This window comes from Cupressus sempervirens, chromosome 3, assembly GCF_028749045.1.
Source record: "Cupressus sempervirens isolate cs-2001-9-10 chromosome 3, ASM2874904v1, whole genome shotgun sequence".
Taxonomy (NCBI): Eukaryota; Viridiplantae; Streptophyta; class Pinopsida; order Cupressales; family Cupressaceae; genus Cupressus; species Cupressus sempervirens.
In genome coordinates, this window is record NC_143120.1 from 265,020,010 (window position 1) to 265,037,081 (window position 17,072).

Below are 17,072 nucleotides of genomic sequence, written 5' to 3' on the forward strand. Positions count from 1 at the left end.
TTTACTTTTCACTGATTTGATTTAAATGATTTGAAAAGGTTAAAAGTGTGATACTTCTGATTCACCCCCCACCACCCACTCTCAAAAGTACTCTTCCCATTTTGAACATTCCAAAAATTGGTATCAGAGCAGAGGTTCTCACAAGGAGAAGCCTAACAACTTAAAGAAAAGGTCTAAAGATGGAATTCTTCAAACTTGGAAAGATCATAGACAATCATGTGATTGGTGTGCACCTAGCTCTATATAAAGTGGAAGAAGCTAGAGAAGAATTGAGAAAGTCCTTAAAAAGAAGGAAGGAGATAGCCATAGCTTAAAATGACATACATTACAAGGAGATTGATAGCACACAAGTGTTTTCCAATGGAGACTCCAAGGAATTTGATGCAACAATAGTAGAATTGATGGAGAGAAACATAGCACAAGCTGAAGAAATCAAATTACTCAAGCTTGAACAAGAATTGCAAGCCATAATACTTTGTGAAGTGATTGAACAAAAGAAGAGAGCCATTGAAGACAAGGCCATGATAGAAGATGACAAGAGAAATTTTTCCAATATACTGGAGGAGAAGATAATTGAGTTTGAAAGGATCTCAAACATGTAGCTGGACACCTTAAGTCAAATGATGAATGCTCATCATGAACTGAATATGAAGGACATTGAAATTTCCACCTTGAAGATGTAGAATGAACAATTGTAGAATGAATTGAAAAGAGAGAAGGAGATAGCAGAAAGATACAACAAACCCAATGAGGCTATCAAGTACTTTGGGCAACTACTGAAATCACCAAGGGCTAGTAATGATACTTCAGGACTTGGTTACACTAGCACTGAGCTGAGAGAATCATCCAAGACTACAAAAGAAAAGACCATCAAAGCTAAGAATACTAAACCTACTTGTCATTTATGTGGTAAAAAGGGACATACCTCTAATGTGTCCAGGAGCAAGAATAGTCACCAGCATGATAAGCCTACCAATGCAAGCTTTTGTCACAAGTGCAAAAAGCAAGGACATCAAGCACATGAATGTAGAACCAAGACCATGAGGGCATCAAGATTTGAAGGTCACTGCTACAATTGCCAAAAATATGGACATAGAGAATTTGAATGTAGATAAAAGTCTATGTGGACACCTAATTAGCTTGCAAGAGGAGACAACCATGGTCATCACTACAATTGGGATTACAACACCAGGTATAGTTGTCACTATTGTCAGGAGTAGGAACACATTCCTAAAAATTTCATTAGGACACATTTTAGAGGGAGTTATAGTAGATGGTTAAGTCAAACTACATATTTCAGTTGCTTGAAGACTAGACATATCAATAGAAATTGCTCAACAAAGTCAAAAGCATCCAAGATGGAAGTCAACAAAGGAAAAGAGAAGGTTGATGTTGAACAAATAAGAGGGGAAATGAACAAGACTTGGAAGAAGAAAGGTGAGTGCAGCACATCAAATGGAGAGATCACTTAACCCAAGAGGTCAAGTGATCACACTTCATCCAACTAAGCAAAATGAAGGTGTATGGGACTGATATACAAAGCTAAATCATACATCAGTTCCAAAGAACAAAGGAGTACTACTTGAGGAAGAAATCTACATAAGAAAAGATGCTAGGTCAAAATCTAAAGTTTTTTTTTGCAAATACTACCGAACTATCCTCAGATGCCAAGTAAATCTCTAATGGATGCAGAGTTTCCAATAGCTATCGAGCTGATAGTTGAAGACGAGTGAAGTAGAAGTCTAGTGGAGGCCGAGTAAATGAAATACAATGGGAGCCAAGTCATGGTGAAACCTTCAACTACCAAGTTTATAGTTGTATGCACGAAGCATTTAATGCTAAGTCTTTGATAGCTATAAGGTCAAATTTGGTTCATTTTCATGCCATTTGAACACAGAGAAAAGATGAGAAGAGTGAAGAAGCAATCAAGTAGCAACCTAACAGCCATTTGCAAGGATTTCAATAGCAATTCAAAACACATTTATCAATTCAATGGTATTTATTAAGTGTTGAGCTACGTAGAAGTTAAAATTTTAATACATTTAAACCCTAGTTTAGTAAAATGGCCTCTAGTTCAAGAAACCCCAAGGCAAAGGGAGGTCATGAGATTCAATTAGTTAGTAATGAGGTCAAACAACCTGAATTTAGGCCAATCCCTAAAGTTGCCTACAAAAATGACCTAGCTGGTGCATTATCCATCATTCCACCTAAAGTTGTCATGGTGCAAGATGTAAGAAAGTGCTACAACTGCAAAATTAGTGCCATAGGTGATCTTGAAATCTTCCATGCCTATGATAAGTTATGTGACAATGGGATATTGAAGGATGAGTTCCAAATTGTTGAGAAGAAGGGTCTAACAAAAACACTAGTTTTTCCTATGGTGTTTAAGATAGAATGGATTCACATTGTTTTGAGTAGAATTTATGATGGTTGTCTATGGTTGGAGACAAGACCTGTCAAGATTACAAAGAGGATAGTGCATAGGGTTACAAGACTCCCAACCCTAGATTGGCCAAAGACCTTGAGAAGCAACAGAAAGGAGGTCATTGAGAAGAATACAAGAGCCAAATGGAACAATAGGGGAATGACCATTTTCATTGTAACTAAACCCCTACTTGACTTTGCTATGAGAATAATTTCACACAAATTACACCAATCTAATAGACTGAATAATGTACCCTACATAGCTATTGATGTAGCTTACAAGTTGGTAAAGAAAGATCATACCTATGATCTCACAGAACTAATGCTTTAGAAAATCAATGAAAATTTGGGAGCTATAAGAAGATCCAAGGGAGCACAATGCAAATTTGGATCAGTATTAGTCTACATATTCTTTTATGTTATGGAAGAATTCCCTTCAATTGGGAAGGTAAATTGAAATTCCAACAAGTCTTTGGTCACACAAATCAATGAGTTCATTGATCATATGGGAGATAACTTTGAGGCTCAAATGACTAGTTAGTTTGAAGACTTTAAGAAATTCATGAAGCAAAGAATGAGAATACTAGTCTCATTGGTTGAGAAACATGTCAATGACATATGCTTCTTGGTTGGCATTGACTACACCTACATCTAGGTAGCAATACCAAGAGTAAGATGGCTAAAGTCATTGGGATATGAGCTTGATGTAGATGAACCCTCTGCAGCAATCACAAAATTGCTAGCAAGAGAGATAGATAAGAACGCTCCTCACGTTGGAACATATGATGTTGTCAATTCCAAAGTTGAGATTGAATTGAAAATAGCTTCTATTATAAAAAAAAGAGAGATAAAATGGTAAAGAAGACATTTGGAGCAAGCACTGAAGGAGAAGCAGGTGAAGAAGAAGAAGAAGAAGTAGAAGGAGAAAATGAAGAAGAAGGAGAGCAAGGGCAAGGCCTAGTAGAGCTAACAAAAGGCTTAGGAGAAGACAAGGAGGAAGGTGATGAGAGAGAAGAAGTCAAGGAAGCACCTACACCTACCAAGCAAAAGAAAAGAAAGGCTAAAACTCAGCCTGTAGCTCAACCAAAGGTCAAAAAGGCAACTAAGCCAGCTCAAGCTAAGCCAGTTCCAGCAACAAGGGCTAGTACAAGAGCATCTACTCAAAATGCTAAAGAAGCATCAAAAGAGAAGAAGAAAGCCATTGTATAGCCTACTGATGAGCCAAAGAAGAGAAGAAGGTATGTGGCATAGATAGATACAGATGAAGAAGAGCGAACAAAGTTAGAGGACATCAGCTAATTTAAAGTGGTAAGTCATCCTCCAAAATCTACAATTGATAAACTTTGTGATAAGATTAAAAATGCAAATTTGAAAAATTTTAAGCTTAATTTCAATAAGCTCAATAGGCAAGATAAGAATAGAGTAGAGGAATCTGTGTATGCCATGATGGCAAAATTTAAAAACACACCTCTAGAATTTGACAATACTATGCCTAAGGAACTATATGAAATAATTGAGAATAAATGGAATTATTGTCTAAGAATGGAAAAGGAGATTAGAGAATCCACCTTGGCTCAAGTAAAGCTTGACATGACAAAGACTCAAATAACTAAGGCAAATAAGAAACATGGTGGCAAATCTGCACCAAAGTATAGAGCCTTCAGCATCCTTCAAAACAAGATTGAGGATGTTGTGAATAAATTCACACAATTGTGGAAAACAATTTATAAAATAATAGATGACAAATTAGAAGAAGAAAATAAGGCAGAAACTAGTGCCAAAGAGAAGGTAGAGGAAAAGAAAGTAGAAGAGCATAAAGGAGAGGTAGAGGCAAAGGAAACATAGAAGGAGGAAGAAGAAAAGAAAGAGGAGAAAAAGAAAGGTGAGGAAGAAAGAGGAGAGGAAGAGAATAAGGAGAAAGAAGAAGAGGAATCGGCTAAGGGAGAAGAAATGGCAATAGTTAAACATTAGCAAGAAGAGGAACAAAGTGTGCAAGACACACAAATGCCACCTCCTAGCCCTCCTCATACAACCATCACACTTGCAGAAACAGTAATCATTAAGGACATTCCTAACAAGTCAACTCAGAACATGAATCCCCTTATTGCAAAGGATCTCTCCAAGATCCTTCACCAATCCACTCTACAGGCATAGTTATGCTCAAGCCCTGTATTGGTGAGTGTTGATGAGTTATGAAAGGTAGTAGCAACACCACAAAAAGAAAAGGTGAAACCAAAGGAACCACCGTTCACATATACAACTACTTGCACTAAGATTTTGATGCTTCCACCACCACCTCCACCAAGAGCAACAAATAACATTGTTTAGATGCTAAGTGCAGAGGAAAGGAAGTCAGATGAAAAAGAGGATACCTCAAGAGAAAAGGACCAGGCCACCATACAAACATTGGTAGAACTACCAAAGATTGGCACTCCTACAAAGATCATTCAAAAGTTGAGCACTGAAGCCACTCCTTTGCAATTCTCAACTCTAGGCTTGAGTTCAACTAGAGTGGCAAGGGTACTTCACTATGGAGACCCTGAATTAGATGAAGATATTTTTATAGCCTCCTATGATTCCAAGACCATCAAAATGGCACAAATGACTGAAATGCAAACTGCATTAGATAGAAGGATGAGGCAGGAAACACTTAGGAAAGAATTCAAACATAAGCAAGCACTTCATGAGATCAAAGACATCTTTATCGATGCCTTTAGCTTGTAGTCACCAGATGAAACAAAGCCAATAATAGAGCAACCATCAAATATAGTTGACCAGATGACCAATAAAGACCAAGATAATAATGTTAAACTCATGGAATGGTCAGAGAGAAAATTTCAAGGAAAAGTGAATGAGAAGATATCAAGTGGCATAGCACTTAAACAAGTAGAGTTGGCCAAGAAAATAGATAAGGTCAAAGTTGTCCTTGAAAACATTTTTTCATTGTACATGAAGCTGTGTGATTTTTCCAATTTCACACAAGAAAAAAATTAGAGAATAATGAGCTTGGAAAGAAATTTGAAAATTTCTAGCATGCAACTACCAAAAGATCCAGCTCAAAGTGAGAAGCATTTTGCACAAACGCTTCACACTTAAAGGGAGTTAGCTGTACTTATAGCAGAGGAAGCCAATATTAAGGCTAAATTGATGCAAATCCAATCCTCCATAGCCCCACATTTAGAAGTCCTCCACAAGGAGCAAGTGTATGCTGAAACAATTTTAAAGAAAGATCGAAATCTTTCTAGACTTGATGGACTTGTACACCTTATTGCAGAGACTTCCATCCAACAAAAGTCACTTGACATTGCTTTGGAAAATTGGGATGTAGCTCTAAAAACAATAATGGAGGTAAATAGTAATTTTTTGGCTAAGTTTGGTATTACTCCTTAGAACCCTTTGACATTAGTGTTAGAAAGGGGGAGATATATGTTTTAGGGGAGATATAAGAGAGATGTAATATTTTGATGAAGATATAAGACAAACTGAGTGGGAGATAAAAAATCAAGCATATAGAATACAACAACACACAACTACAAATTACAGATACAGGGCAGAGGTAAAAGAATGTCAAGGCACAATCAGCTCGAGGAGAGTAACAAGGTATTTTGAATAAATTTTGAAAAAATGTTGAATTTTTGTGGACGAGGTACTCAAAAGGACAGATGAATAAATGTCTAGTTAAGTGTTTTTGACACTCTTGTCAAAGGGGAAGATTGTTGGTCTTAGATGGTTTTGACATTTGTGTGTCAACACACTTAACCACTTTCTACATTGAAGCTGGTTGAGTTAGATTTCCAATAGGTGTCGAGTGACTTTAGGTGCTAAGCAGTATATAAGTGCCAAGTGATATATAGGTGTCAAGTCACAGTTGATGCCGACCAAGCCAAAATGCTTAATATGTCGAGTGAACTAGAATCATTTATGTGCTGAGCAAGATAGAGTGTAATAGGTGTTGAGCAAGCCAGGATAGTATGTGTGCCGAACACTGGTAGTCCAGTATGTTTCGAGTAACATAGAATTAGCATATCAGTTTTTGCCCTCACAAACTTAGATGTAAACCATTTTTGGAGCTGACATATAAGGATTTCAAAAGAGAAAAAGGATAAGAACAAATCTTTTATGTTTCCTATGTGATTAGCATGCAACCAATTAGAAAAATGGAGAAGGCATGCAACCAATGAGAAAAATGCAAGGAATGAGTGGGAACTTGAGATTCAATATGGATCGTAGATCCATACCTAACCCTAAGTCTTCACAATCTATAAAAGGAGGTCAAAAACCCCATTGTGTGTGTGGAAGAGAATAGTGTATGGGGAGATTATAGTGAAATTCAAAGTGAAAGTATAAAAGACTTAGAGGAACAGAGCAACAATTATACATCCAATTGATTAGAATAGTACAAGGGACAAGAGACACGACCAGATATCAAATCTTGGAGGATCAAGGTCAGAAGGAGCATAACAAGTGCCTAAAATCAGCAATTGAAGATTGTATGCAATTAGATCAAAGATTCCTAATACTTTCTTGCCATTGTATTAGAAGTCGGAAATCCTATATTGATAGGTTAGCTTAATAGCTAGGTAGGAGAAGCTTTGGAGAAGGTGATTGAGAATCCTACAGTATTAGGTGGGTTTAACAGTCTATTGTAAATCCTTTAAAAAAGTGAGACTTCATGTAAAGTGTTTGTAAATCCTCTAACCAGGTCACTATTGACAGATTATAAAGCCTTTAACAAGGCAGGCCTTTCATAGGGTAGACTATTAGAAGTGGTCAAACATTTATTACTGTAGTAATTTTTGTGGGTATCATCATCACCCTAGTTTTACCTTCTTATTCCTAGAGGGTTTCTGGGTTACCAAATTTGGTGTTATGTGTTATTGCACGTGTTTACTTTATGTTCATTTATATGTTTACATGCATACAGTTTACTTTTGAGTGATTTGATTTAAATGATTTGAAAAGGTTAAAAGTGTGATACTTCTGATTCACCCCCCCTAGAAGTACTCTTCCTATTTTGAGCATTCCAACAATTTCAACTATAAGAAGAGCTCACTACTCAAACAAATAATTTACTATTATTTTCTTCTTTTCTTATTCATTCCTCTATCCTGCCAATTAAACCAATTACTATCACACCTTGTAGACAAGGTCATAAACCTTAGATCCAAATTCCAAACCTCAAATCACTCATCAAAACCTCAATAATGAAGTTTCTTTCACTTCCGCACTACTTTTCTCAACTTTGCATTCTGCACTCTACTACTTTCTAAACATTCAACATTTGCATATATCCATGCCATGATAAAGGAAAATATCCTTCGTTTATACCAAGTCCATAAAACAATTCCTTGAGTCAATTGTTAGTCTTTCTTAATTAATTATTATAGGACCACATTAAGAACATGTTACACTTAGCGATGACACAAATATTCTTCCTTGCAAATTGAATAACACTGCATACACATAATATTATGAAGAGCAAGCTTAGCCACATTGTCCTCAACATGTCTTCTCCATGTTGTTAACCTCGACCCTCAAGATATCAAATCTGCTAAGGGATAGAACAAGTTTACTAGAACATGCCTCTATAAACTCTATTTCAGAATAGATATCACCAAAACTTACATAACTTCTTCTAGACTTATACTTTCTGCTTCTCACATTAACCACATATGCCAGATACTAAGAAGTATCTCTCATACCGCATATGCTAGATACTAAAAAGTGTCTCTCATAACCTCAAGTGGTTATCATGCTCAACTAGCCATCCGTATCAACTTGATCTTTCCATTGTTCTTCTATCTGATACCACAGAAGACATCACACATTCTATTATGACATCAATGATGAACTCAATCATGAATGTGACATATCATCATCAAACCAATCTTCCAACAATCTCTCTAAACTTCCAACATTATTACCACAAGATAACCAATCATCTCATTCTTAACAAAACACAATGAGGGAGGGGAAACTAGGACATTACCACCCCCAAACAATCTTTCAACAAATTCATAATTTTAAACTTCATCTAGAAAAATTGTATCCATCTTCACTTTCCCCTTCAGCTTAGTCACTCATTTCTCTTCTTCATATTCACTTTCTTCTTCAAATTCCAAGATAAGCTTCAAATAACTCACCTTGACCTGCTTTCTTTTAGTTGGTCTAGCATAATCCATACCTAATTCCCCTAAAATCCTTTTACCTTTTCCTACCTTTTCCCACAACCTATCATTTTACCACTATGTTATGAAATCTTCCTTAGAATAGGGCTAGGAATAATTTGTTTCACATAAGTATTAATTATCCTAATTAGACCCTCATACAAGACGAGGTTTTTTTATTAGACCTTAAAACATTAATACAATGAGACAACTAATACATTAGATAGAAGGGGACAAACACCTTGTTATATATCTAAAGTGATTAAGAAGTACAAAGTGGTAGGTATGAGCCCTATCATATCTCCCTTGAAGAAAAATATATTCTATTATAGCAATAATAACATGCCTCCAAAGTATCTTAATTGATGAAACAACATAAATACCACCCTCCTTGTTCTCAATTGACCATTCATATTTTTGGAAAATTTCCTAATTGCCAGTTTCGAATATTTTAGGTCACAAAAAAAGCATACCTTTATCACTGAGATCTAGTATTTTCACCATTTCAACTACATTGAGCTGCAAGTTCCTCCCACCTAGGTTAACTTCGCCATTATTCCAACCTTTCAAGAACATATTCATGAATTTCAATTTTTCTATTTTCATTTTCTCCTTGTATGGATTTAGGCACCCTTCAACCAAATTTTCCCATACTTCCTTCTCCTTCCTCCATTTTTCACAATTGTTGGGTTACCTTCTTCTTGATTCCCACCCATGGTCACAGGTTGTAAACCTAAACTATCTAAATATTCCTCATGAATAAAGTTCTACAAGAAGAAACAAAACTAAAATGACCCATAATACACGTGGTTCTTCTATTATCGTACTATCACAGCACAAGAACTTCTTGAAATTATTACATTTTGTTTCTCAAAGTGCTTCTGTTCTGAATAGAAATGAATGAATTAACCCCATTTTTTCTTGTTGTCTTATCATGATTAATAAACATCTTTATTTCATAATTAATCCAATCCTCATGAATCCAAGATGACATGACTCCCTTTTTTACCACCACATATGTAAGTGAGTCAACAACCTTATTTTCTTGTTTAAATAAATGAGACATATAAACTTTGTCAAACTTAATTATTAAACATTTTTCTTCCTTGATGACATTTTCAATGGACTAAGAAGCATTGGATAGACAATTTAATATATTCAACGAATTCCCTTCTATCCGTATTCCCTTAGGTTTTATATCACTAAACAATTTTAACCCATGAAAAATACCTGTTGCTTTTGCAAAGTGGTTGGTTTGAATACCAAGTGAGATAATCATCACTTTTAACATTTTTATCCCATCACACATAACAATAGCATTGCAACTAGCTGGACCTAGATGTCCCTTTGTGGCTCCATCAAAGTTCTTCTTAATCTAGCCTCTCAGAGGATGATCCCATCTTGCATTTTATCTTTTACTTTTGGCCACTACATCTAGATCCTTATTTTTACTTAAATTTCCACTAGCATTGAAGTCCACTTTCACCTCTACAATGTATTGAAATTTTTTTAGTGATAATATGATTGTAAAACTTGCAAAACCTTATTAAGGTTTCCTAGGATTTCTCTCAAAACTATCTTGTTCTCAAAATTTTCATAATATATCTGACTATGTTTGTTGCATCGTGATCTTACTGTCATTCCTAACATGAAATATTACCTTTATCTTATTTGTTACACTTTCATTGAAATATTCATTTAGATCTTATCACTAATATCTATAATTCACCATTCTAATCAATCTATGTAGATCATTTTTCCTTCGATCAAGATTCAACAAATATTCCCATAACATGAATGATTCAATCCTTCTTCCAAAATTGTTCATCGCTTCCATGTTTTTTTGTATAACTGGTCAACTAGTTTACATATTATCCTTCTTTTTTTATTTTTATTGATTATTATAGGTTATTGATAATAAACGAAACTTACTTAGTACTAATAACTCTTAACCAGTTTGTCCCATTTAACGATTATGTGTAGTTTACCTATTTGAATCATTTCACCTATGGTACTAGTTCACTTGTTTACTTCTTCTCTCTGATAAGGTTTTTATGCTTACTTGTTATCTTTTTGTATTCACTTATTTATCTATCTCCTGAATGATGACTATTTCCATGATTTTTCCATTAATAGGACACCATTAGAAATAATGTTATTATAAAGCTTATCCCCAAGAAAGACCTCTTTCCAAATGACATTATGTTAAAAATTGACAAGTCATTATAAATGAAATTCCAACATTTCTTTTCAAATAAAAAATGCTAATAGAACATGTGTAATATCTTTAAGCATTTGGAAAAATTGGCAATTAAATGGTTGGATCATTTAATACACTTTGTCCTATAGCCAATGTAAAATTTACAATGTAATATCTTCCATGACTTTAAGTTTGCCTTGGAATTGATTTTTATATTCATATTTGTGCTAATAAAATTACAGTCTATATAAAATAAAAAATATTATTTTCATTTTAAATAATTAATACAATCCTAGAGAATATAAAAACTATATTGACATCTTAATCCTAATTCTATTACATGTTCTATAAAACAATAAATACAATAAAACATACATAAAATTATTCGATATTTTATATTAAACTAAACTATTATTATAAAATAAAATAATGAGCACAAATTTTAACTTTGTGGAATGAAACTAATAAATATATTTTTTAAAAGACCTGTGTCTTAAATCTACAAATACAAGGACCTTGAGTAAAAAAAATTAAATCCAAAAGAAGTTGCTACAACTGATCGTAATGTGCCGCAACAGATACACGCGGATTCATGGCTCTGATTTTATTCAAATATTCTCCGCCTTCTACAAATAAGTCAACAAGTCCCTGCTCCGCAGCGAAGTAGAAGCTCCGCAGTCTTTTCAAGAGCTCCAGTCCCTCTCCCACTTTGATAAGATTGCTGCATCGGCTTAAACGAAAATCCTCAAGATATGGCATCGCTCCCTTCTCCAGCTGAGGGAACTCCTTCAAATCAGCGAAGTTATAAATTTCTAGAAAGCGGAGGTGTGGAAATCCTCCCGACATTCCGAACGCCTTTGGAAATTCTTTGCACCCTCTATTATGAACAAAATCTAATTTGACGAGATCGGGCATTCTTTCGAATTCTGGAAAGTGACCGTATTCACAATAACTTAAAAACAATTCCCTTATACTTACCAAATCGCTTATCCAACTAGGCACTGCAAAGCGCTGCAACGTAAGTTTTTCCAGATGTTTCATACCTCTCATTGTCTCCGGAAACTGCAGAAGCTCCTGTTTACTATAACTGTAGGGAAACAATTCCAGACGACGCAAGTTCACCAGCTGTGCAACGATCTCCACCTCCATGTCATTCTTAACACATAAATGTATATCCCGAAGATGAGTCAGCTTTGCCAAATCCTCTTCAATGGGGAGCTCGATGCAGACTATTCGCAGTACTCTCAGAGAGACCATTTTTGATATTACCCTCGGCCCAAAAGAAACATTCGGGACCTCTAAATGCTGAAGACGTTCTAGTTCTGTTATCCACTCTGGGAGGGGCAAACATACTTCACATTCTTCTATTTCTGTCATTGCAAGAAACAGGAGTCCTTTCAGATTTCTGACACACTCGGGTAGCTCATTAATCATTGTACCCCTTAAATTCAGGACTTTAAGAAGTATCATCTTTCCAACACATGCAGGCAATGCAGAGATCCTTGTCCAGCTCAGGTCCAGAACACGCAGTCCCCTCATGGCATTAAACATATTTTCCGGAATGCTTTTAATCCTCCCATTCTGAGATAGTGAGAGTGTACGGACATAAGGAGGACGGCAGCGTGAGAGGGCACGATTGTCGATATCTTTCTTGGCTAGTAAAATGTGGCACCAGCCAGAGGCAGCACTTGTATGTGTAGCTTCCTCAACAGAAAAAGCACATCTATTTTCTCTAGATATGTGTATTGCCAGATCATGCAATAAATCATGAACTTTACATTGTGTGTTTAAGAAGTCAGAAAATTCTCTGTCTTCCCATAGTTCAACCAAACACAGCTGGGCAAGCTTATCTAACCAATCCCACGCCATATCCAACTGTTCATCCCCTGCTGGGATGAAACCCTCAGCGATCCATAGATATACCAGGTAGTCAGGCTCTATCTCCTCATCCTCGGGGAAGAAAGAGAGATAAGCGAAACAAGGTTTAAGATGTGGTGGCAGTGAATCGTAACTCAACCTTAAATTATCCATGACAGGGTCATGCCCACCGAAGGGATCAAGACCTGGCTTTCTGAGCTGATCGCGCTTGGACTTCCATTTACTGAGGGCGGCGGTATTTGCAAGAGATGCCGCCGTCGTTTTGATAGCCAGGGGTAAACTTCCACACTCCTTCACAATCTCGCGACCCACCTCTTCCAAGTGCGATGGCCCTCTATTTTCTTCAAATTGGGGAAAAGCGTAAAAACTGAACAGATCCCAGCCGTCTTTAGCGGACAAAATTTTCATCTCATAAACATGAGCTTTCGATTTTTGGGCAACCTCCTTGTTTCTCGTGGTCACCACAACTTTGCAATCTCCATGGGCTGGCAGACCAAGTTTATCCATGAGATTATTTTCTGTTGACAGCTCCCACAAATCATCAAGTACTATAAGACATCTTTGCCCTTGCAGACGCTCATTAATCAATTCGGCCACTGTTTCTTCAGAATAATCAATTTCACTTGCTAAATCAATGCGCTTGGCTATATCACGTTGCAATTTCTGTACAGAATAAGATTTAGATACGGAAAGCCAAATAGATATGTCAAAACTGGATTTTGCTCTGTTGTAGACATTTTGGAGAAGAAACGTTTTGCCCCAGCCGCCCATACCAACGACGGCTATAACTGGGTATTGTGGGTCTTGGAGCAGGCTGAGCATGTCTTCAATTTTGGAATCGATCCCCACAGGATGTGAATTCCTGGGAAGAAGACTGGATTTCTTGTTGACCTGTCCTGATGTACTTGTTGAGGCTCCTGTGTCTGCATGAAGGCATATCTGATCTCTTGCAACTTCCACAGATCGTGGGAAGCCCTTGGATGTCTTTCCCACCGCTTCTTCCACAGCCTTGACAATCTTTTCACACAGCGTCCCCACATCACTTGCAGTTTTAAGCCAATGAGAATTTAGATAAGTTTTAATAATCAAATATGGGCTGGTTAAGAAAAGCAGGGATAAAAGTAAACATAAACATCACGCACACTGTCACAACCATCTTTCCTCAAACAGAATAAATCGGAATTCTTTTTCCACCTAGATTTTTTTTAAAATTGAATCCTTTATAAAAGAATTTGATTAGTTTCTTAATGCACCCGTGGCCAAGAAACATTTAAAGAAAGCTTAGTGGTTAATTAATATAACCATATAATAACAGAGATGGGTAGAATCGTTGGGTACACAGGGCAGCCAATATTAGCAGGTGATTTTTTTCAGGTTTTTGGCAGTTGCGCTCACATTTATTATGGTTGTTCCGTTCGCTAATTTCCATGGATATGTAGGTGGTGGAATTCTCAAAGCGGCTAGATCATACATTTAAAAAGAAGCCTTGGAAAAACATTAGCGTTACCAAAATTACCCAAATTGGTTTTATGTTGGGTATCATTGGAGGGCATGTGGCTGCCATATACGAGAATTTGGGTATTGAAATAGGGGGCTTGCTGTGGATTGTGCTCTTTCCGGCTATGACATTGCAGATCGATGCAGTTTTTGGGCTCTAAAGTTTACAAACGAGATAAATCACAACATTGATGGAGTAATAGAAAAGAGATTGGGGAAGGAAATAAAAACACCCGACTGGATATGGCTGGTGGAAAGGACTGGCAGGAAAAGAAGCTTGGGAAATCGTGTTTCAACTAGGTCAAGACCAGGTTCTTATATTTCTAGCTGTTGCAGATTTTTTAATACATTTCTTTGTTTCAGTACCAAATTGTATGAAATGTGAATGAAGTTCTCGCTGATTGTTGATAAGTTTCCTAAAATATGGTTTGAACATACTTGCAAAAAGAATCGTTCTTTTCTAAAATTTGGATGCATGTTGGCCTCTATCTCTCTTACAGTACATTCTTGTTATTTAGAAGGGAAAATGAACCGTGGTAAGGCTTAACTTATATAGCGAAAACATCCTATTACATTATTCATGTTTTTGATGCATCTTGTGGATGAACATCTTGTAAAAGAAAACCATGGCCGTTGGATTGCATTCCAATAAAGGATATTTCAGTCAATACGATAGATGGCAGTTTTGTAGACGGTTCAAGGGTTGCCTAAACTGAGTTTTGTACCTCTGAGGCCATCGTGTCTTAATCTGGATTTGTACTAAATGAAACACGAAAAGAGGAAATATAGATGCGTAATAAATTAGACATTAACTCAAACTAAGAGAAATCAATTAGTATATCTAATATCTCCAATTAGCAATATGTGACGTGTGACTGACTTTCCAATTATATGTCCTGCTCATATTGAATTTGGTTGAGATGACCCCTGATATAACCAGCGATGTAATCCATCCACGGACACGGTGGAGGTCATATATTTTGCTTAACTTTTTGGAACAGTGGTGAACTCAAGTTACAATATTACATAACTTCCAATATGATATAGGTGAAAGAGAGAAGGAAAACAAGAAAAATGAGGTAGAGAATGAGAGAGGTGATAACGAAATGGTGATGGAGAGAAAGAAAGAGGGGGAGAGAAAGATTGGTGGACATGTTAGATAGTGTGAAAAAAATGGGGGAGAGTAATACAAATGAGGTGGAGTAAGAGGGAAACAGATGAGAGAGTATGATAACTGCGATGTTTTTCTTATTTAAACCATGCACTCAATCTAAATAGAACCCTAGCATTAATAGGAAAATAAATATCTATCTATGTATGTATCTATATATTCTCTTGTAAGATTGCATTTGTAGCATTAAAGAAAGTCAAAGATCTATATGATTCTCATTCAAAGCTTGAAATCATTCAATTGCTAAGGAAATTATACAACTTAGAGATTAAAGATAGTGATCTAATGAAATTAGCCTACAAAATTAGAGCATTACTTCATGATATTGAAGCCATAGATGTAAAAGTTGATTTGCAACTCACTACTTCTAAATGTTGAGAAAATTACAGAAAGAGAAAGGCCTTTGGGAAGTAATCACTTTCAAATGTTGAGATTTTGAGTCTTGCATACCTGGGGAAGACATCCAAAGGTGATTTTTCTAGACAAGACATTACCAACAAAGGTCGTGGAATTTTTTTCAAGGTGATTAACAACATTATACGATAGATCTTTCATGAAATAAAGAATCTTAGCATAATGAACAAGGTTGTTACTAGCATGTTGAATGAAAGTCAAATTAAGTCATTTAAATTTTATACATTATAAATAATAATAAAATATTTCACTTTTATACAAATATTAGTTCTTATTAGATAAAGCGGGATAGGGCATGAACTTGTACAAATAAGAACCAACAAGATCATATTTAAGTAACATTAAGTCAAAAAGATAAGAGATAAGAAATCCATGAGAAGTAAAATTAAAAGCATTTTGAATGAAGCCACAACCAAAGGGACCAAAATGCAATGGAGCAAAGAAACCAAAACACACCAAGTAATATGGAGTGGGAGCATTGGAAGAAGAAAGAGTCAATGCAAACCAAAAAATAAAAGTTTACAGAGAGAAGGCAACCGACAGCCTCAAACAAGAAACCAGAGAACCATAGAACTGGAACTATACAAATTGTGAGAGGGAAGAAGTATTTGAAGAGATGGACAAACAATACCAACAACACCCTTACACTCAATAGGGGAGAAACCATAGTGTAAAGATGGTTAGAAAACAATCACCAAAATGAACCAAAACACACCAAGCAATACGGAGTGGGAGCATTGGAAGAAGAAAGAGTCAATGCAAATGGTTGGAAAACAATCACCAAAATGAACCAAAACACACCAAGCAATACAGAGTGGGAGCATTGGAAGAAGAAAGAGTCAATGCAAACCACAAAATAAAAGCTTGGGGAGAGAAGGCAACCAACAACCTCAAACAAGAAACCAAAGAGCCATAGAACCAACTATACAAATTATGAGAGGGAAGAAGTATTGGAAAAGATGGAGAAACAATACCAACAACATCCTTACACTCAATAGGGGGAGAAACCATAGTGATAAGATGGTTGGAAAATAATAACCATAATGAACCACCACAAAGTCCCCAAAACCCTAGGTTAGAAAGGCAAAGCATAGAAGAAGGAGAAGAAGGAACATACAAGTCAAAAATAGGTTAGAAAAGGAGAACCAAATCCACCAGCCATGAAAGAGCGAAGTATAGGGAGAAGATGGAGAAACTAATACTACATCAACACCACCGTTGAAAAGAATGAGCATCCAAATTGCCAACGACAAAAAATGAGAACCACAGATCATGAAAACCCACACAAACTGAATACCACAGAAAAAAAGAATCCTAGTCT

General features: G+C 36.1%; 1 protein-coding gene across 1 annotated transcript in view; it reads right to left on the reverse strand.

Annotated features, from left to right (window-relative positions):
• Positions 1-11,231: 11,231 nt before the first annotated feature.
• Positions 11,232-17,072, reverse strand: part of LOC149565918 (disease resistance protein RPP8-like) — a 69,041-nt gene continuing 63,200 nt past the window's right edge. The window contains exon 2 of the mRNA XM_089819374.1: positions 11,232-13,711. Within this exon, the coding sequence (XP_089675500.1) occupies positions 11,341-13,711 (2,371 nt within the window). The 3' untranslated portion in view covers positions 11,232-11,340. The remainder of the gene's footprint in view (positions 13,712-17,072) is intronic.